This window comes from Macaca mulatta, chromosome 17, assembly GCF_049350105.2.
Source record: "Macaca mulatta isolate MMU2019108-1 chromosome 17, T2T-MMU8v2.0, whole genome shotgun sequence".
Taxonomy (NCBI): Eukaryota; Metazoa; Chordata; class Mammalia; order Primates; family Cercopithecidae; genus Macaca; species Macaca mulatta.
Genome location: NC_133422.1, coordinates 5,761,838 through 5,783,426, shown reverse-complemented (window position 1 = coordinate 5,783,426; position 21,589 = coordinate 5,761,838). Strand labels below are relative to the sequence as shown.

Here is a 21,589-nt window from a genome sequence, read left to right as displayed (position 1 = left end):
ATGAGAAAAAAAAAAATGAGGATTGAAAGCCCAAGGTCCAAGGCCTGCTCTGGGTGCTGTACCCAGCCCTATGTGACCAGAGCACCAAAGGCAGTGGCAGGATTTGTGCTCTGTGCCAAGGACATTCTCTGTAATAACAATCCATCCTATTATACTAAGAATTTAAGAGCACTCATAGAATATACACAATTTAAGGAAAGACAAAGCAAATATTAAGTAGGTTTGGAAAATTATATCAAAGAAACAATCACCTGCTTTTTTTGTCTACAAAGGTCTATTTTAATCTACAAATTTGAGCCTCAGTTTTCTGGCAATAAACTCAAAAATGATACACAAAAACCACCACAGAATTCACTCTATCCTTGAGGAAAGAGAAACGAAAAAAGCAAGCCTACCTCCATAGGGAGTTTTTCTAACCCTCAGATGGATGAGCCACGTCTCCTGCATTTTCACAGAGGGACACTGAGGAGCAGGGGAGATGGAACATGGTAATGTTCCTTCACCAGGCAGGGAAGCTTGGGAAGGCCAGATCTCTACAGACAACCCGAAGTCCCCAGTCTGACGCTGAAGAACCAGGTGTCCTTTGATAAGTTACTCCTTTCCTTCTCTATAAAATGAAGGTACAGCACCCTCCCCTTAGGGTTCCTGGTGGGTTTCAATAGGGTGTATGAAATGAAACCAAAATCTTTAACGGCAAGGCATTCAAAAGAGGTTAGTCCTTAAAAATCAACAAGTAGGACCTAATTAAACTAAAGAGCTTCTGGACAACAAAAGAAACTACGAGCAGAGTAAACAGACAACCTACAGAATGGGAGAAAATATTTGCAAACTATACATCTGACAAAGGTCTCACATCCAGAATCTATAAGCAATTTAAACTGAACAAGCAAAAACCAAACAACCCCATTAAAAAAAAGAGCAAAAGACATGAACAGACATTCTCCAAAGAAACATACAAGTGGCCAAAAAACATACGAAAAAATGCTCCACATCACTAATCATCAGAGAAGTGCAATTCAAAACCGCAATGAGATACCATCTCACACCAGTCAGAATGGGTATCATTAAAAAGTCAAAAAAGGGGGCGGAGCAAGATGGCCGAATAGGAACAGCTCCAGTCTCCAACTCCCAGCGCGAGCGAACAGCTCCAGTCTCCAACTCCCAGCGCGAGCGACCCAGAAGACCGGTGATTTCTGCATATTCAACTGAGGTACTGGGTTCATCTCACTGGGGAGTGCCGGACGATCGGTGCTGGTCAGCTGCTGCAGCCCGACCAGCGAGAGCTGAAGCAGGGCGAGGCATTGCCTCACCTGGGAAGCGCAAGGGGGAAGGGAATCCCTTTTCCTAGCCAGGGGAACTGAGACACACAACACCTGGAAAATCGGGTAACTCCCGCCCCAATACTGCGCTTTAAGCAAACAGGCACACCAGGAGATCATATCCCACACCTGGCCGGGAGGGTCCCACACCCACGGAGCCTCCCTCATTGCTAGCACAGCAGTCTGTGATCTACCGGCAAGGCAGCAGCGAGGCTGGGGGAGGGGCACCCGCCATTGCTGAGGCTTAAGTAGGTAAACAAAGCTGCTGGGAAGCTCGAACTGGGTGGAGCTCACAGCAGCTCAAGGAAACCTGCCTGTCTCTGTAGACTCCACCGCTGGGGACAGGGCAATAACAAACACAGCCGAAACCTCTGCAGACGCAGACGACTCTGTCTGACAGCTTTGAAGAGAGCAGTGGATCTCCCAACACGGAGGTTGAGATCTGAGAAGGGACAGACTCCCTGCTCAAGTGGGTCCCTGACCCCTGAGTAGCCTAACTGGGAGACATCCCCCACTAGGGGCAGTCTGACACCCCACACCTCACAGGGTGGAGTACACCCCTGAGAGGAAGCTTCCAAAGCAAGAATCAGACAGGTACACTCGCTGTTCAGAAATATTCTATCTTCTGCAGCCTCTGCTGCTGATACCCAGGCAAACAGGGTCTGGAGTGGACCTCAAGCAATCTCCAACAGACCTACAGCTGAGGGTCCTGACTGTTAGAAGGAAAACTATCAAACAGGAAGGACACCTACACCAAAACCCCATCAGTAAGTCACCATCATCAAAGACCAGAGGCAGATAAAACCACAAAGATGGGGAAAAAGCAGGGCAGAAAAGCTGGAAATTCAAAAAATAAGAGCGCATCTCCCCCGGCAAAGGAGCGCAGCTCATCGCCAGCAACGGATCAAAGCTGGACGGAGAATGACTTTGACGAGATGAGAGAAGAAGGCTTCAGTCCATCAAATTTCTCAGAGCTAAAGGAGGAATTACGTACCCAGTGCAAAGAAACTAAAAATCTTGAAAAAAAAGTGGAAGAATTGATGGCTAGAGTAATTAATGCAGAGAAGGTCCTAAACGAAATGAAAGAGATGAAAACCATGACACGAGAAATACGTGACAAATGCACAAGCTTCAGTAACCGACTCGATCAACTGGAAGAAAGAGTATCTGCGATTGAGGATCAAATGAATGAAATGAAGCAAGAAGAGAAACCAAAAGAAAAAAGAAGAAAAAGAAATGAACAAAGCCTGCAAGAAGTATGGGATTATGTAAAAAGACCAAATCTACGTCTGATTGGGGTGCCTGAAAGTGAGGGGGAAAATGGAACCAAGTTGGAAAACACTCTTCAGGATATCATCCAGGAGAACTTCCCCAACCTAGTAGGGCAAGCCAACATTCAAATCCAGGAAATACAGAGAACGCCACAAAGATACTCCTCGAGAAGCGCAACTCCAAGACACATAATTGCCAGATTCACCAAAGTTGAAATGAAGGAAAAAATCTTAAGGGCAGCCAGAGAGAAAGGTCGGGTTACCCACAAAGGGAAGCCCATCAGACTAACAGCAGATCTCTCGGCAGAAACTCTACAAGCCAGAAGAGAGTGGGGGCCAATATTCAACATTCTTAAAGAAAAGAATTTTAAACCCAGAATTTCATATCCAGCCAAACTAAGTTTCATAAGTGAAGGAGAAATAAAATCCTTTACAGATAAGCAAATGCTTAGAGATTTTTGTCACCACTAGGCCTGCCTTACAAGAGACCCTGAAGGAAGCACTAAACATGGAAAGGAACAACCAGTACCAGCCATTGCAAAAACATGCCAAAATGTAAAGACCATCGAGGCTAGGAAGAAACTGCATCAACTAACGAGCAAAATAACCAGTTAATATCATAATGGCAGGATCAAGTTCACACATAACAATCTTAACCTTAAATGTAAATGGGCTAAATGCTCCAATTAAAAGACACAGACTGGCAAACTGGATCAAGAGTCAAGACCCATCAGTCTGCTGTATTCAGGAGACCCATCTCACACGCAGAGACATACATAGGCTCAAAATAAAGGGATGGAGGAAGATTTACCAAGCAAATGGAGAACAAAAAAAAGCGGGGGTTGCAATACTAGTCTCTGATAAAACAGACTTTAAACCATCAAAGATCAAAAGAGACAAAGAAGGCCATTACATAATGGTAAAGGGATCAATTCAACAGGAAGAGCTAACTATCCTAAATATATATGCACCCAATACAGGAGCACCCAGATTCATCAAGCAAGTCCTTAGAGACTTACAAAGAGACTTAGACTCCCATACAATAATAATGGGAGACTTCAACACTCCACTGTCAACATTAGACAGATCAACGAGACAGAAAGTTAACAAGGATATCCAGGAATTGAACTCATCTCTGCAGCAAGCAGACCTAATAGACATCTATAGAACTCTCCACCCCAAATCAACAGAATATACATTCTTCTCAGCACCACATCGTACTTACTCCAAAATCGACCACGTAATTGGAAGTAAAGCACTCCTCAGCAAATGTACAAGAACAGAAATTATAACAAACTGTCTCTCAGACCACAGTGCAATCAAACTAGAACTCAGGACTAAGAAACTCAATCAAAACCGCTCAACTACATGGAAACTGAACAACCTGCTCCTGAATGACTACTGGGTACATAACGAAATGAAGGCAGAAATAAAGATGTTCTTTGAAACCAATGAGAACAAAGACACAACATACCAGAATCTCTGGGACACATTTAAAGCAGTGTGTAGAGGGAAATTTATAGCACTAAATGCCCACAAGAGAAAGCAGGAAAGATCTAAAATTGACACTCTAACATCACAATTAAAAGAACTAGAGAAGCAAGAGCAAACACATTCGAAAGCTAGCAGAAGGCTAGAAATAACTAAGATCAGAGCAGAACTGAAGGAGATAGAGACACAAAAAACTCTTCAAAAAATCAATGAATCCAGGAGTTGGTTTTTTGAAAAGATCAACAAAATTGACAGACCACTAGCAAGACTAATAAAGAAGAAAAGAGAGAAGAATCAAATCGACGCAATTAAAAATGATAAAGGGGATATCACCACCGACCCCACAGAAATACAAACTACCATCAGAGAATACTATAAACACCTCTACGCAAATAAACTGGAAAATCTAGAAGAAATGGATAATTTCCTGGACACTTACACTCTTCCAAGACTAAACCAGGAAGAAGTTGAATCCCTGAATAGACCAATAGCAGGCTCTGAAATTGAGGCAATAATTAATAGCCTACCAACCAAAAAAAGTCCAGGACCAGATGGATTCACAGCTGAATTCTACCAGAGGTACAAGGAGGAGTTGGTACCATTCCTTCTGAAACTATTCCAATCAATAGAAAAAGAGGGAATCCTCCCTAACTCATTTTATGAGGCCAACATCATCCTGATACCAAAGCCTGGCAGAGACACAACAAAAAAAGAGATTTTTAGACCAATATCCCTGATGAACATCGATGCAAAAATCCTCAATAAAATACTGGCAAACCGGATTCAGCAACACATCAAAAAGCTTATCCACCATGATCAAGTGGGCTTCATCCCTGGGATGCAAGGCTGGTTCTACATTCGCAAATCAATAAACATAATCCAGCATATAAACAGAACCAAAGACAAAAACCACATGATTATCTCAATAGATGCAGAAAAGGCTTTTGACAAAATTCAACAGCCCTTCATGCTAAAAACGCTCAATAAATTCGGTATTGATGGAACGTACCTCAAAATAATAAGAGCTATTTATGACAAACCCACAGCCAATATCATACTGAATGGGCAAAAACTGGAAAAATTCCCTTTGAAAACTGGCACAAGACAGGGATGCCCTCTCTCACCACTCCTATTCAACATAGTGTTGGAAGTTCTGGCTAGGGCAATTAGGCAAGAGAAAGAAATCAAGGGTATTCAGTTAGGAAAAGAAGTCAAACTGTCCGTGTTTGCAGATGACATGATTGTATATTTAGAAAACCCCATTGTCTCAGCCCAAAATCTCCTTAAGCTGATAAGCAACTTCAGCAAAGTCTCAGGATACAAAATTAATGTGCAAAAATCACAAGCATTCTTATACACCAGTAACAGACAAACAGAGAGCCAAATCAGGAATGAACTTCCATTCACAATTGCTTCAAAGAGAATAAAATACTAGGAATCCAACTTACAAGGGATGTAAAGGACCTCTTCAAGGAGAACTACAAACCACTGCTCAGTGAAATAAAAGAGGACACAAACAAATGGAAGAACATACCATGCTCATGGATAGGAAGAATCAATATCGTGAAAATGGCCATACTGCCCAAGGTAATTTATAGATTCAATGCCATCCCCATCAAGCTACCAATGAGTTTCTTCACAGAATTGGAAAAAACTGCTTTAAAGTTCATATGGAACCAAAAAAGAGCCCGCATCTCCAAGACAATCCTAAGTCAAAAGAACAAAGCTGGAGGCATCACGCTACCTGACTTCAAACTATACTACAAGGCTACAGTAACCAAAACAGCATGGTACTGGTACCAAAACAGAGATATAGACCAATGGAACAGAACAGAGTCCTCAGAAATAATACCACACATCTACAGCCATCTGATCTTTGACAAACCTGAGAGAAACAAGAAATGGGGAAAGGATTCCCTATTTAATAAATGGTGCTGGGAAAATTGGCTAGCCATAAGTAGAAAGCTGAAACTGGATCCTTTCCTTACTCCTTATACGAAAATTAATTCAAGATGGATTAGAGACTTAAATGTTAGACCTAATACCATAAAAATCCTAGAGGAAAACCTAGGTAGTACCATTCAGGACATAGGCATGGGCAAAGACTTCATGTCTAAAACACCAAAAGCAACGGCAGCAAAAGCCAAAATTGACAAATGGGATCTCATTAAATTAAAGAGCTTCTGCACAGCAAAAGAAACTACCATCAGAGTGAACAGGCAACCTACAGAATGGGAGAAAATTTTTGCAATCTACTCATCTGACAAAGGGCTAATATCCAGAACCTACAAAGAACTCAAACAAATTTACAAGAAAAAAACAAACAACCCCATCAAAAAGTGGGCAAAGGATATGAACAGACATTTCTCAAAAGAAGACATTCATACAGCCAACAGACACATGAAAAAATGCTCATCATCACTGGCCATCAGAGAAATGCAAATCAAAACCACAATGAGATACCATCTCACACCAGTTAGAATGGCGATCATTAAAAAGTCAGGAAACAACAGGTGCTGGAGAGGATGTGGAGAAATAGGAACACTTTTACACTGTTGGTGGGATTGTAAACCAGTTCAACCATTATGGAAAACAGTATGGCGATTCCTCAAGGATCTAGAACTAGATGTACCATATGACCCAGCCATCCCATTACTGGGTATATACCCAAAGGATTATAAATTATGCTGCTATAAAGACACATGCACACGTATGTTTATTGCAGCACTATTCACAATAGCAAAGACTTGGAATCAACCCAAATGTCCATCAGTGACAGACTGGATTAAGAAAATGTGGCACATATACACCATGGAATACTATGCAGCCATCAAAAAGGATGAGTTTGCGTCCTTTGTAGGGACATGGATGCAGCTGGAAACCATCATTCTTAGCAAACTATCACAAGAACAGAAAACCAAACACCGCATGTTCTCACTCATAGGTGGGAACTGAACAATAAGATCACTTGGACTCGGGAAGGGGAACATCACACACAGGGGCCTGTCATGGGGAAGGGGGAGGGGGGAGGGATTGCATTGGGAGTTATACCTGATGTAAATGATGAGTTGATGGATGCAGCACACCAACATGGCACAAGTATACATATGTAACAAACCTGCACGTTATGCACATGTACCCTACAACTTAAAGTATAATAATAATAAATAAATTTAAAAAAAAAAAAAAGTCAAAAAACAACGGACGCTGGCAATGCTGTACGGAAAAGGGACCACTTATCCACTATTGGTGGGAGTGCAAATTAGTTCAGCCTCCACATTAGTTCCACACTGTGGAAAGCAGTGTGCAGATTTCTCAAGGAACTTAATACAGAACTACCATTTGACCTGCAATCCTGTTACTGGATATGTATCCAAAAGAAAACAAATCGTTCTACCAAAAAGACACATGTTTATCACAGCACTATTCACAACAGCAAAGACATGGACTCAACCTAGATGCCCATCAACAGTGGATTGGATAAAGAAAATGTGGTACGTATACACCATGGAATACACAGCCAGAAAAAAAAAAAAAAAAAAACGAAATCATGTTCTTTGCAGCAACGTGCATGGAGCTGGAGGCCATTATCTTAAGTGAATTAATGCAAGAACAGAAAGCCAAATACTGCATGTTCTCACTTACTAAGTGGGAGCTAAACATTGCATACTCAAGGACATAAATATGGGAACAACAAACACTGGGGACTACTAGACAGGTTTGGGGAAAAGCGTTGAAAAACTGCTGGGTACTAGGCTCAGGTATCTGAGTGATGGTATCATTCATACTCCAAACCTCAGCATCACATAATACACCCACATAAAAAACCTGCACAGGTACCCTCTGAATCTAAAATAAAAGTTGAAAAAAGAAATTAAATTAAATTAAAACATTTAAAAAGAGGTTATTCCTTACAGGAATTTCAATGTCAGACACAGACATAATGCAAAGCATAACTTAGTAAAGGCAAGAGGAGTTCAGGGGTAAAGGTGCAAAAGATACTGTTCCCTAGAATATTCCAGAGACAAAATCCAGAACATGCGAGAAATGCATGTCCTTTAAATTGGCCCCAACACGTTTTAAAGGGTTACTCAATATCTGAGTATCTTAGCCATCGTTTTCCCTGTCATTTGCTCCTGATAATACTGTTTTAAGGGTTCCAAATGATGTTGCACTGTATTTTTTACATTACTTTTTTTTTTTTTTGTAGGTTCCTTCTGGGTAATACGATATGGCTGTGTCTCAAGAAGCAAGACAAAACCGAGTAACGCTTATATCTAATGGCACAGTCAAAAGTATTATATAGCTCTTCAGATGTTCTAGCCATGTTCATGGAGAGGCATGTTTGCAAAATCTCTCCACGGTTCTTCTGCTAACACTCATGTCCCCTCATGCTCACGTCACCATTCCCAAAATTCCCAAAGAGGCTTTTTCACCTGCCCAAGCTCTTCATTAAGGTTTGATGTCCTGGCCATGGCAGGAGTATCGTTTCCTATATAATACATATCTGTGTCCTGAGAGAGAGAGAACAAGAGACAGGATTTCAGAAAATATATACCATTAATCCTTCATTCAGATGAACACAGAAAAGAAGCTAAGAACGGGTCATTTAAAACACTTTTATTTTAATAGAAATGTTAATTTTGGCCGAGGGCAGTGGCTCACGCCTGTAATCCCAGCACTTTGGGAGGCCGAGGTGGGCGGATCACGAGGTCAGGAGATCGAGACCATCCTGGCTAACACAGTGAAACCCTGTCTCTACTAAAAAAATACAAAAAAATTAGCCAGGCATCGTGGCTGGAGCCTGTAGTCCCAGCTACTCGGGAGGCTGAGGCAGGATAATGGCGTGAACCTGGGAGGCAGAGCTTGCAATAAGCCGAGAAAGTGCCACTGCACTCCAGCCTAGGCGACAGAGTGAGACTCCGTCTCAAAAAAAAAAAAAAAAAGAAAAACAAAAAAGAAATGCTAATTTCAAATTCTGGGGTGAAAAGCAGTGGCAACTAGGATAGAGAAGCCCTGTGATTTGAGGGGAAGCATAGAATTAATATACAGAAAATTGACTGGGCGCAGTGGCTCACGCCTGTAATCCCAGCATTTTGGGAGGCCGAGGTGGGCGGATCACGAGGTCAGGAGATCGAGACCATCCTGGCTAACACAGTGAAACCCTGTCTCTACTAAAAAAATACAAAAAAATTAGCCAGGCATGCTGGCTGGACCCTGTAGTCCCAGCTACTCAGGAGGCTGAGGCAGGATAATGGCGTGAACCTGGGAGGCAGAGCTTGCAATAAGCCGAGAAAGTGCCACTGCACTCCAGCCTAGGCGACAGAGTGAGACTCCGTCTCAAAAAAAAAAAAAAAAAGAAAAACAAAAAAGAAATGCTAATTTCAAATTCTGGGGTGAAAAGCAGTGGCAACTAGGATAGAGAAGCCCTGTGATTTGAGGGGAAGCATAGAATTAATATACAGAAAATTGACTGGGCGCAGTGGCTCACGCCTGTAATCCCAGCATTTTGGGAGGCCGAGGTGGGCAGACCACTTGAGGTCAGGAGTTGGAGACCAGTCTGGCCAACATGGTGAAACCCTGCCCTTACTCAAAATACAAAAATTAGCCAGGCATGGTGGCACACGCCTGTAATCCCAGCTGCTTGGGGAGGCTGACGCATGAGAATTGCTTGAACGCGAGAGATGGAGGTTGCAGTGAGCTGGGATCACACCACTTCACTCCAGCCTGGGCGACAGTGCAAGACTTTATCTCAAAAAGAAATATATATATATACACATACATATATACACACACACACATATATGATTTATATTTATATAATATATATGAGATTTGGTTTCAAGATAATCATTTCACAGCCTAGACTAACTCACGATTCTGACCTTGTTGACAGGATTGTTGTGAAGATCAAATAAAAATGCATATCAAAGTGCCTGGTCTACAAACACTGGCTGCTGAAGTCCACTGCTTAAGGGCCATGGCAGTCCTTTAAAAATCTTATCTCCACCCTTACAATCAAATCCAAGTGGACTGTCACAATGAATTTTGATATGCGAGTGGCCACTACAGTAAACACACCCAAGAGGTCTTTTCTTTAGCAGTAACTAGATGTTAAAAGCATCAATAGCAGGTGCAGCCAGATGACAGGTGCTGGCTCAGCATTCCACCCCATCATCTGACCCATCCTCACAACAACCCCTCGAATAGGAACCACTGCCCTCTCCATTCCCCAAAAACACCCTCACCGGGGATCCCTGGCCAGTTCTCTGTACGGCCAGTTTAAGCCCCTGGACCTAATAATGGTAAATGAACATAGTTCTTCTTTTTGAGCGCTCAATGAAATGCCAAAAGCTCTGAAATAACATTGGAAAATAGGGACTCAACTCTGCTTTCATACTCACCCAGTTGATGAAAAGGGCTTGAGTATACTTCACAACCTCAAGAGTCACCAACAGACTGATGGGAATAAGATTGTTGTATAAAATGATGAACGTCAGCAGGTTGTATCCAAAATTATCTGAGGTGGTGTCTGTGGAAGGAAACCAGAGTATCTGAAAGGTGTTCACAACCAGAGTCTATTGGCTTACTTAGAGATTCATGTTCAAACAGTGATTGAGCACCTCCTGTATGTCAGGAACTGTGAGTTCCAAGGCTGCTTTCCATAGGAGGCACAGAGGCCCCACAGTGCAACTGCACAGCAGGAGGCATCTACTAAAGAGAGGCTCACAGGGCATGGCGGGAACCAACAGAGGGGGCTTTCCAATGGGAGGGCACGGTCACTGAAGGCCATCCGGAAGAAGAAATGCTGGTGTCAAGTTTTGAAGAACAGAGAAAAGAAGCAAACTTGAAAGAATGTAGAAAAGAAGATAGGCCTTTGAAATGGTTGTAAGGAATACCTACAGTCTCACTAAGGTACATGTATATTGGGGATACTCCAAAGAGCTGGAAAGACGGACAAAAGTGTGAACAAGAGAAGCAGACAAAGAGGAGAAGTCTTGAGCCCAACTAAAGATAAGAGAAGGGATATCTGGAAGGAACGAGATCCCTAAGGATGGAACAGGACCCTAGGGGATGGAGTCCACAGCAGAGGCAGCATCAGCTCCAGGAGGAACAGAGAATGAGGGCGGGAGAGGGGCAGAAGGTCTGGGGGCATCAAAAGGGAGGTTCTTTCCTTGACAGCCACGATCTTCTGCTTGAAGGGTAAAGTAGTGAGATCTTCTTAACTTAGCAAGAGGCTTAAGGAAAACGCTGCAACAGGGTTTAACTGGTATTAAAGCTATCTGTGAAGGGAACTAGAATGAGAATAAAGATAGGAGCAGGTTAGGATCAGAGGGAGATTGAGAATTTGTAATGGCTCCAAACCACAGTTATTGGGTTTTTTCCCAGGAAATTACATCAAATGGTGGTAGTATGATTCCGATTTAGAGCTCTGGAGGGTGGCTGTGACGGAAAGCCAAGGAGCTGGGAAGGTACAGGAGAAGCAGGCATACGCTGGCCAGTAATTTTACCTTTCCACAATCCCTTCACTTCCTACTCACTACCAAGCCTTCCACTTTTCCTGCTGGTTGCTTTTCTTCCTGACATATTACTTTGCTCTCCTGTTCTCCTGTAGAATTAAGGAGTTTCTAAATAAGATCTCTAAGTTCAAACAGTTACAAATATCTCTAAGGTATAAACAAATGTCTACCTGACAATTACAAATACAAGAAATACTAAAGAAGCTCTCCAGGATGAAAGAGATACCAGACAATAATTAAAATCCACATAAACAAAGGACACTAGTAATGGTAATTCTATAGTATTTATGAAAGATAGTATACTTATATATTCTCAATTTTAAAAAAGCAATTGCGAAAAGCATCATAAAATTGCATTGTTGAACTTATATACAGATGTAATATATATGACAGTACAAAGGAGTAGGGAGAGAATGAAGATACATGAAGCAAAGAAATGGCACCAGCTGTTAACTCAAATCCACAGGAAGAAATGAAGAGAGAGACCTGGAAATGGTAAGTAAATATGTTAATATAAAACAATCCTGCCGGGCGCGGTGGCTCACCCCTGTAATCCCAGCACTTTGGGAGGCCGAGGCGGGCGGATCACAAGGTCAGGAGATCGAGACCACGGTGAAACCCCGTCTCTACTAAAAATACAAAAAATTAGCCGGGCGCGGTGGCGGGCGCCTGTAGTCCCAGCTACTCGGGAGGCTGAGGCAGGAGAATGGCGTGAACCCGGGAGGCGGAGCTTGCAGTGAGCCGAGATCGCGCCACTGCACTCCAGCCTGGGCGACAGAGCGAGACTCCGTCTCAAAAAAAAAAAAAAAAAAAAAAAAAAAACAACAATCCTGACCGGGTGCGGTGGCTCACCCTTGTAATCCCAGCACTTTGGGAGGCCGAGGCAGGTGGATTGCCTGAGGTCAGGAGTTCGAGACTAGCCTGGCCAACATGGTGAAACTCTGTCTCTACTAAAAATACAAAAATTATCCAGGCATGTTGGCACAATGCCTATAGTCCCAGCTACTCAAGAGGCTGAGGCAGGAGAATCGCTTGAACCTAGGAGGTGGAGGTTGCAGTGAGCCGAGATTGCACCACTGCACTCCGGCCTGGGTGACAGAGCGAGACTCCATCTCAAAACAACAACAACAACAACCAAAACAAAACAAACAAACAAACAAAAAACCCTAGCAATATGCTTTTTTCTTTTTTCCCTTAGCTTCTTTAAGAGACATAGATTATTATAACACTGTATTTTGGAGTTGACGACACAGATAAATGGAATATAACAATGATAGCACCAAGCAGGAGAGGAAATGGAGGTACACCTGGAGTAACGTTTCTGTATTTTACTAGAATTAAGTTAGTATTAATCAAAAGTAGATTTGGATAAATTAGGAAATACGTTGTAATTCCTAGGGCAACTACTAAGAAAATACTTTAACGCAGAGTTTAAAAATAACCATTTGGGTATAAAACAATTCCCAAATGTGCCTATCTTCGCTTCGTCACAATCCTAATCTCAATTCTCCTTGGAGGGCTGGCATTATGTACAGTAACCGAAGGGAACAGAAGGACGGCAGGGACACCACACATCAACCACACCTGCAAGAACGTCTCAAGAATGGTTTTCTTCCACTGGAGCAAGCAACCCACCCCGACACTTACCCATCTTCTTGATGTACCAGTTCTTTTCGCCGTGAGACCTGTTCCAGTACAGGGCCCCCGCCGAGCTCACCAAGGCCATGACCAACAGGATACCAAACAACACCAGGATCTGTACGTTAGTCACCTTCTCCACGTTTGATCTCTTGAGAGGCGCTTTGGTTGAATTCTACACAACAGCGTTGAAAATCAGTAAGGGTCACAGAACAGATTTGGGGCAAGGGGTTGGGGGAAAGAAGGTAAAACAACCATATTTAACAACCGACAAGTAAAAGACTATTTTTTTTTTGCCAAACAATCAATGCAATTTAAAAGTGTACCATGCTCCTGATCAATAGCTAGTTTTGAGTAACGAAGAAAGACGACATACTCTACCAGCTTAAAGGACACATTCCAACGTTACATGATTTATTCTGTACTTATGATTATATCATAGCTTAAAATTGTCACTTTCCTTATCTTAGAACACAACAGGTTCTAAATATAGTCCAGTTTCAAAGAAATCAGAACACTGGTAATCCAAGAGAAACTTAGAAATTCCATACCATAAAAATCTAGAGAAGACCTTCACGGTAATAGCACAGTTCTACAATAAATATACAGAGATATTTCTAAAACACATATTTTCCCTCCTGGAGCTCAGAATTTGAGGAATAAAAAAAACATACACAAACGCATACATATCAATAATGCAAAACAGAACATTAATGGGTTTCAAAATAAGTGGATGGACAAAAAGTTCTCTTGGAGAACTGTGAACAAGAAGCAGGAGCAGCAGGAAGAGTCAGCAAGGGGCTGGGCAGGAGAAAGCTGAGCGGCATCCTGAATGATGGAGACAGCAAAGGAGAAATGGAAGGAGAACAGCAATCTTATCACAGGCTTAGCACCTGCCTTCTCACTTCTCACTGCTGCGGGGAAACCAGCCCAGCTGGAGCCGAGGCCAGTGTTGGCAGGAGAGTTTAGAAAGATTCATTAAAGCTGGATTCAAGAATCACTCCAGTGCAGGTGGAAAATTTGGGACTAGATCCTCCTCTCAGCCATGGGAGAGTCAGTAGAACTGTTTGAGGAAGACAGTTATGCACCTGAAGTCATTTTATTAAAAAATATCTGAAGGTACTTGTGGTGGTCAAACAAATGACCCCTCCCCCGCCAGTGATGCCCACATCCTACTTGTGGGGCACTGCGAGTATGTTATATTATTTTATTTTTTGAGATGGAGTCTCACTCAGTTGCCCAGGCTGGAGTCCAGTGGTGTGATCTCAGCTCACTGCAACCTCCACCTCCCGGGTTCAAGTGATTCTCGTGCCTCACCTCCCAAGTAGCTGGGATTATAGGCACCCACCATCACGCCCGGCTAATTTTTTGTATTTTTAGTAGAGATAGGGTTTCACCATGTTGGCCAGGCTGGTCTCAAACTCCTGACCTCAGGTGATCCACTTGCCTCGGCCTCCCAAAGTGCTGGGATTACAGGCGTGAGCCACCGTGCCTGGCCTGAGTATGCTATTTTATACAGCAAAAGGGACTTTGTGGATGGGATTAAATTAAATTAACAACTGTGAGACAGGGAGAGATTATCCTGGATTACCCAAGTGGATCCGATCTAACCACAAGGGTCATCAAAAGGGAGAACCTTTCCCAGTTGTGCTCAGAGGGAGAGGTGGCGACAGAGAAATGATCAGAGAGATTCCCCTCTGAGGCCTGCAGGAAAGAGCAGCCAACATCTCGAGTTTTAGCGTAGGGAGTCTACTGCTCATAGTAGACTTCTGACCTATAGAACTGCAGCATAATAACTCATGTTTTTTTAAGTCACTAAAACTATGGAAATTGTCACAGCAGCCAGAGGAAACCAGTACAGTAATACCGCAGGTTGGGGAAGGAGACACTGAAGAGAGGAAAGCCATAGGGGAATTATTTATAATCCATTCCTGGAGGTGAAATAATTTCTGATTTAAATTAAAAGCCAGGAATTGGACAGGGAGAGGCTCACAGCATGAGCCTGCAGGTCTCCTTCCATGAATCATGGGCCCGGGCTTTTTTTTTTTTTTTTTTTCTTTTTGAGACGGAGTCTTGCCCTGTCGCCCAAGCTGGAGTGCAGTGGTGCGATATGGGCTCACTGCAACCTCTGCCTCCTTGGTTCAAGTGATTCTTCTGTCTCAGCCTCCCAAGTAGCTGGGATTACAGGCGTGTGCCACCACACCTGAATAATTTTTTGTATTTTTAGTAGAGATGGGGTTTCACCATGTTAGCCAGGATGGTCTCGATCTCCTGACCTCATGATCCGCCTGCCTCAGCCTCTCAAAGTGCTGGGATTACAGGTGGGAGCCACTGCACCCAGCCAGGCCCAGGCTTTTAGGAGACAACACTGATTTGCCACGTTTGGATAATCTGAAAGTTTGTAAGGCACTTACTTGTGCCAAACTTAAGTCAGCATTCTTCTTTACTAGTCTCCATTGATCTGATCATTAAAAGAGCTAGGATGACAATGTCTCCAAAGATAAGAATACAAATAAAGTCACAATGTGAAAATAAAACTGAGATGAAAACATGAGGCAATTCACTCCTAAGCTCCAAGAAAAATGTATACCACGTCACTGAAATTGTTATTTGAATTCTATTGGCAAACCAAAAATACTATTTCCCCATAGTTTTCTTTGGGGGTAGAGGAGTTGGGAGATTGTACTGGTGATTCTGAAAAGCTAAGTCCTTTAAATATCTAAACAACACAGCAGCTTTTTCCTTTATTTCTACTTTTTTCCCTTTTACTTTATCTCTCTAAATTATTCATCCTTTACGGACTTTAAAAAAAAATTCCTCAGGAGTCTAAATGGAAATCCATTAGTAAAAGCCAACTTATCATCAATCAAATACTACATCAAGGTCAACTGAGACAACACATCCAGGTCTGGCCTCATGGTAAGGGCTGGCAGGCCAGGTCCAGGACTGGTCATCCTAACTCTTAAAAACGAAGCATGATCTCATCATTCTTAATAAATATTCACTAAATGTACAGGCAGGAAAAAATTACCATAAACCTCATTTCTATACCGCATTTGTTATTGACTTCTGATCTTTTTCAGTGGCTGAATTCTGGCCAATTAGGAGGATTAGAAAACTTTATCTTTCATCTAACAGAAGAGGAACAATCCCAGATCTTCAAGCTTCAACATGTACACTTTGTGGAAAGTCAACCTCAGCCTACTGACTCCCATCCCCTGAACATTTTTACTTGCAATGATCAATGATGAGGGGGTTTTTTGTTTTTTGTTTGTTTGTTTGTTGGAGACAGAGTCTCATTCAGTCACCTGGATGGAGTGCAGTGGCACGATCTTGGCTCACTGCAATCTCCACCTCCCAGGTTCAAGCTATTCTTGTGCCTCAGCCTCCATAGTAGCTGGAACCACAGGTGCACACCACCACACCCAGATAATTTTTTGTATTTTTAGTAGAGACAGGGGTCTCACCATGTTGCCCAGGGTGGTCTTGAACTCCTGAGGACAGGCAGTCTGCCCACCTCAGCCTCCCAATGTGCTAGGATTACAGGTGTGAGCCACCGCACCTGGCCCAATGATGAGCTTTTAGCGTAGGGAATTTTAGGTTAAATTCCCACAGGCAATATAAGTTCTTCCATAAAATTCTTTTTTTTTTTTTTTTTTTTTTTTTTTTTTTGAGACGGAGTCTCACGCTGTTGCCCAGGCTGGAGTGCAGTGGCACGATCTCGGCTCACTGCAAGCTCCGCCTCCTGGGTTCACGCCATTCTCCTGCCTCAGCCTCCTGAGTAGCTAGGACTACAGGCGCCCGCCACCGCGCCCGGCTAATTTTTTGTATTTTTAGTAGAGACAGGGTTTCACTGTGGTCTCGATCTCCTGACCTTGTGATCCGCCCACCTCGGCCTCCCAAAGTGCTGGGATTACAGGCGTGAGCCACTGCACCCGGCCAGACGGCCTGTCTTTTGAATCCTACTAGTTTTGTGAGCTTGGGTTACTCTATGCCACAAGCCTCCTCATCTGTAAAATGAGCACAATACCACCTAGCCATTGTGAGGAATAAATGAGTTGATATATGTGCATCACTCAGAATAGTGCATGATTTGTTGTAATTATGTTTGCTGTAATTAGTGTGATAATCTCTCTTTTTCCCATTGAATCAACCAACAGAAATAAAAGACATAAATATTTCTACAGGTAAGTAAACTAAACATGAACTGAAGGAACCTTGAAGGAAAAAAGGCATTGAGGTGAGAGACTTTAAAAAAAAAAAAAAAAAACGGTAGAAGAACCCGAAGGCAACTGAGTTTCCTCTCTGTGGTCAAGTAGCACAAGTACAGACAAACAGTGTTATTTCACAAACAGGATGGCTTCCAGCTATGTGTGTTACATTATATTCCTTTTGAAAGCTCATTATTTTTACCTGTTGTTTCAGCCCTAAAGGCACAGCGGGTCTAGCACAGATGTTTCTGGGGTTTTCCATCATTCTATACAGGAGCAGTCAACAAGCAAGAAGCCTTGCAAAGAGGTTTCTCACCCCTAGGGGCAAGGAAAAGTGCCCCTCACACTCCCCGAATGCAAACTCAGTGCATGCCTTACTCACTGAAGAGAAGACTGGAGCATGTTAAAGGATCGTTTAACTCATGTAATATTGTTTTTCTAGAGCAAAAACTCTAGAAAGTTGGTAATACATTGTATTACCAATGCATGCTCTGGAAAAACAATATTACAACCTGCAAAAAAAAAAAAACACCACCCAGTGTATAAGAAATGTTGGAAAGTGCTTAAATTTATAATATGCACAATCTTAAAACTAGTACTGGGGCCTTGACCAAATGTGAGCTAGCTACCCATGACCTCTCGGCCACTTCATCACAAAAAACAGAAGTAGGCTGGGAACTGTGGCTCATGCCTGTAATCCCAACACTTTGGGAAGCCAAGGTGGGTGGATCGCTTGAGTTCAGAAGTTTAAGACCATCCTGGGCAACACGGTGAAACCCCGTCTCCACAAAAAATACAAAAATTAGCCAGGCATAGTGGCATGTGCCTATAGTCCCAGCTACTCAGGAGGCTGAGGTGGGAGGATGGCTTGAGTATAGTCCCAGCTACTCAGGAGGCTGAGGTTGCAGTGAGCCAAGATCGCGCCACCACACTCCAGCCTGGACAACAAAGCCAGACCCTGTCTCAAAAAACAAACAAACAAAAAGCCAGAAGTAGTGATTTGTGGTTAGCAGAGCTCCCAAAGTGTTCAGCAAGGGTTACTGACACTGCACTATGGGAGTTAAAGGATACTTTCTAGGTGGCAGGGTACTAAACTCTTTTTATTTTTTTTGAAATGGGGTCTCACTATGTCGCCCAGGCTGGTCTCAAACTCCTGGTCCCAAGTGATCCACCCATCTCAGCCTCCTGAGTTCCTGCATGGCTAGAGCACTAAACTATTCATCAAGATAAATTCTCCATATGCAGGCCGCTCAGAAACAATAAACTTAAAGCATTCCAGTCAGCCCTTGTGAATGGATAAGGACCTAGGAGGGCGGATGGATCAAGCACACCTCAGATACACTAAATAATCCTGATCCACCCAAGAGCTGCCTCTCAGCATTCACCAACTCTTCATTTTCCTAGCTTCCGTGGAGCACTCCCGCCTTGCTTCAACACACAAGCTCTGCAACAGGCCACGGCGCCTGGGCCCTACCCTTCCAGCTCCTGAACTTCCCCCTGCACTCCCACTCCCTCAAGAGCGATCTCCTCCTTGCCTCACACAGTCAAGGACACGCCTCCTTTGAGCACCCCCAAGCAGAGGATGCGCCAGCAGACATCTGCATCCTTTGGCCTCTGAGGGTAGCATTCCCGGATGTATATTCAAGACCTGGTAATACTTCTGGGCCTTTATTCCTTGGATGCCATGTTTTAAAAAAAAAAAACTCACTCATAAAATTCACGCCATTTGGCTACACTACCGACCTGTCAGTTGCTCCCCATCACTCACTGAAGTCTTGACAACTGGCTCACGGCATTCCTCTCTGGCCCAGCCTCACCATTATCCCATCTTCAAACTCACAGCGCTGACCCATCAAATGCCTTAGTCTCTCAGATCCTTACTTGTCAACATCGAATGGCCTTCAACAGCTCTGCCTTTGACTTCCTACTCCCACGGGTCACTCCCAGGTCTCCCATGCTAGAAACTCTCTACCCCCGAAATACAAAGACAAGATTCTACCCACTGATCAGCCTGTCACTCGGCAACTCCAACAACCCTCTTCAACTTCAGGGAGTCTCTCAACCCTTCTAATCCCATCTCTCCTTCCTGTCTTCAATGTGTTTACTAGCTGGGGTGGCCACCAGGGTCTACCGCTTCATTTCCTCTAATACTTACCTCTTTCATCTGATTACCATTTGACCTCAAAGAGGAGATCAACACAACAGTTTCCCTTCCCTAGCTCCATATCTAAAATGTGCTTCTGCCAGGGGAATCATTCTTAGCATGCAGTCAACTGGCTTCCAACCTAGGTTGAATGACCTCCTATACATACTGACAGCCCTTAGTAATGATACACATTCCAGTATTTCTCCCTCTACTTTGTCATTCTATATTACTCCTTAGCCCGACTGGCTCCCCGAGGGTAAGCACATGTATGGTCTAGCATTGGACTTGGTATGTGGTCACTAAATATTTTTAAATCAAGAAATACAGCCAAATGTGCATTGTAGAAGTTATACAAAAGAACAGACAAGCTGAAAAGCCAATTCTCATTAATAGCCACCATTAGCAAAAATAAGATGCCAAGTGATACCAAAGAAATGTAAGAAATGACATATAGGGACACTGATTTATGTAGAATTTCAAAAGCTGTCTGGCAAAATACGTCATAATATTAATGTGACCTATAAATTCACAAACAATTTTTTAAAAAACATTAACAGGGAAAAAGAGCAAAATCATTTTAACTTCATTTTTTTCTTGGGTATATGAAAAATAAACAGTTCAAAAATAACTGATTTTAAAGTGTCTAAACTTCAGTTAAATTAGACAATTTGCTATAAAATCCTAATTAATGGGATAAAGAGGAGAATTAGAAAGAGAAATTTAAAAGTTAGAACTATTCCCCACTTAAGTCCAGAAGATAAAATAAGTTAGAATTGACTGTTCCCCTAATCCAGAAAACAAAGACCATTTGAATTCCAGGCATAAGGTAACAAATATCAGATAAGAGAACAGAAATCTAGAAGAAGCTACCTAAGGAACTAAATAAAATAAAGGCAGTTCCTTTCCAAATTTAGGTTCATAGACAAACTCGAACTTCCTAAATGCAACATCTGCATTTTCCACCTTCTAGTCAATAAAAGCAGAAAGAAAGAAAAAAAAGACTGAAATCAGCAGAGAACTGTTTTACCTGCATGAGTTTGGTGTCGTGTCCAGTATAAACAACTATGCCAAAGACCCACTGAGTATTTCTAAGCTGCGTACCTCTTAATAAGATCTGGTCAGGCCCCAGGGCAACAAGGCTAAAAAATAAAAAAAAATTTTTTTTAAATGATATTTAATGATAGTCTGGAAAATGAGCATGAGTTTTTCCCTTAAACATGAACCCACAATAAATCAAATGTTCCCTTTGCTCCAATTTGAACTACTTCACTGAGAAACACAGGCAACAAAGGTTATCACTGGCTTAATCTACCCCAAAAGGACCCATAGAAAGTTTTATTTTACATTCATCACTACACAAACAAAAGTGTTTTTTCTATAAAACGTTACAGGGAATTATATCTCTCATGATCTTGTTATGAAACTCAACACCCAGAAAGGAAGTTGCTAAAATAACAACTGAAGCTGACTCATTTGTATTAAGTATTCTTATTGGAAGTATGATTATTGTTGTTATTTGTAAAATAAATCTAGTGTATTTTACAGACTATTAGAAGGGAGTAAAATCTTAAAAAGCAGCAACCTATCATATCAATGTTTTAAAGGATGACTTAATGAGTAAATAAAGACCTGAGTGATAACTGAGAAATTCAAAATGGGGAACCCGTAGAATAGCTCTGTATGCTACATGAAACCAAGAAGCAGCCACACTTAGCTGTCATATTTATAATCATTTGGGTTGATTCCCATGATCAGGTCCTTCCAAGCCTTGGGTCGTCAAAATATAAAGGACACCCCAAGAGGCTGGGTTACAGGGTTAGCGGGGGTGCATTGGCCAGAGGCACAAGACAAAAGACGGCCAGAAGGTAGAAACTGCTCCCCAACATCAGAACAAAAGACAACTCCGGAACAACATAACAAATGCCAGAAGGACAAAGATAACAGAATATAGACAGGAGGGCACTGAATATTCTAAAGGAAGAATAATCAACTT

The 21,589-nt window shown here is 42.5% G+C and overlaps 1 protein-coding gene across 2 annotated transcripts in view; it reads right to left on the bottom strand.

The window, feature by feature from the left end:
- ATP8A2 (ATPase phospholipid transporting 8A2) overlaps nucleotides 1–21,589 on the bottom strand; it is a 653,085-nt gene that overhangs the window by 455,265 nt on the left and 176,231 nt on the right. For both annotated transcript variants that reach the window (XM_028837283.2, XM_028837285.2), the window contains 4 exons: nucleotides 20,624–20,735; nucleotides 13,249–13,414; nucleotides 10,486–10,613; nucleotides 8,518–8,595 (listed from right to left, as the gene is read on the bottom strand). In XM_028837283.2, the coding sequence (XP_028693116.1) occupies nucleotides 8,518–8,595; nucleotides 10,486–10,613; nucleotides 13,249–13,414; nucleotides 20,624–20,735 (484 nt within the window). The remainder of the gene's footprint in view (nucleotides 1–8,517; nucleotides 8,596–10,485; nucleotides 10,614–13,248; nucleotides 13,415–20,623; nucleotides 20,736–21,589) is intronic.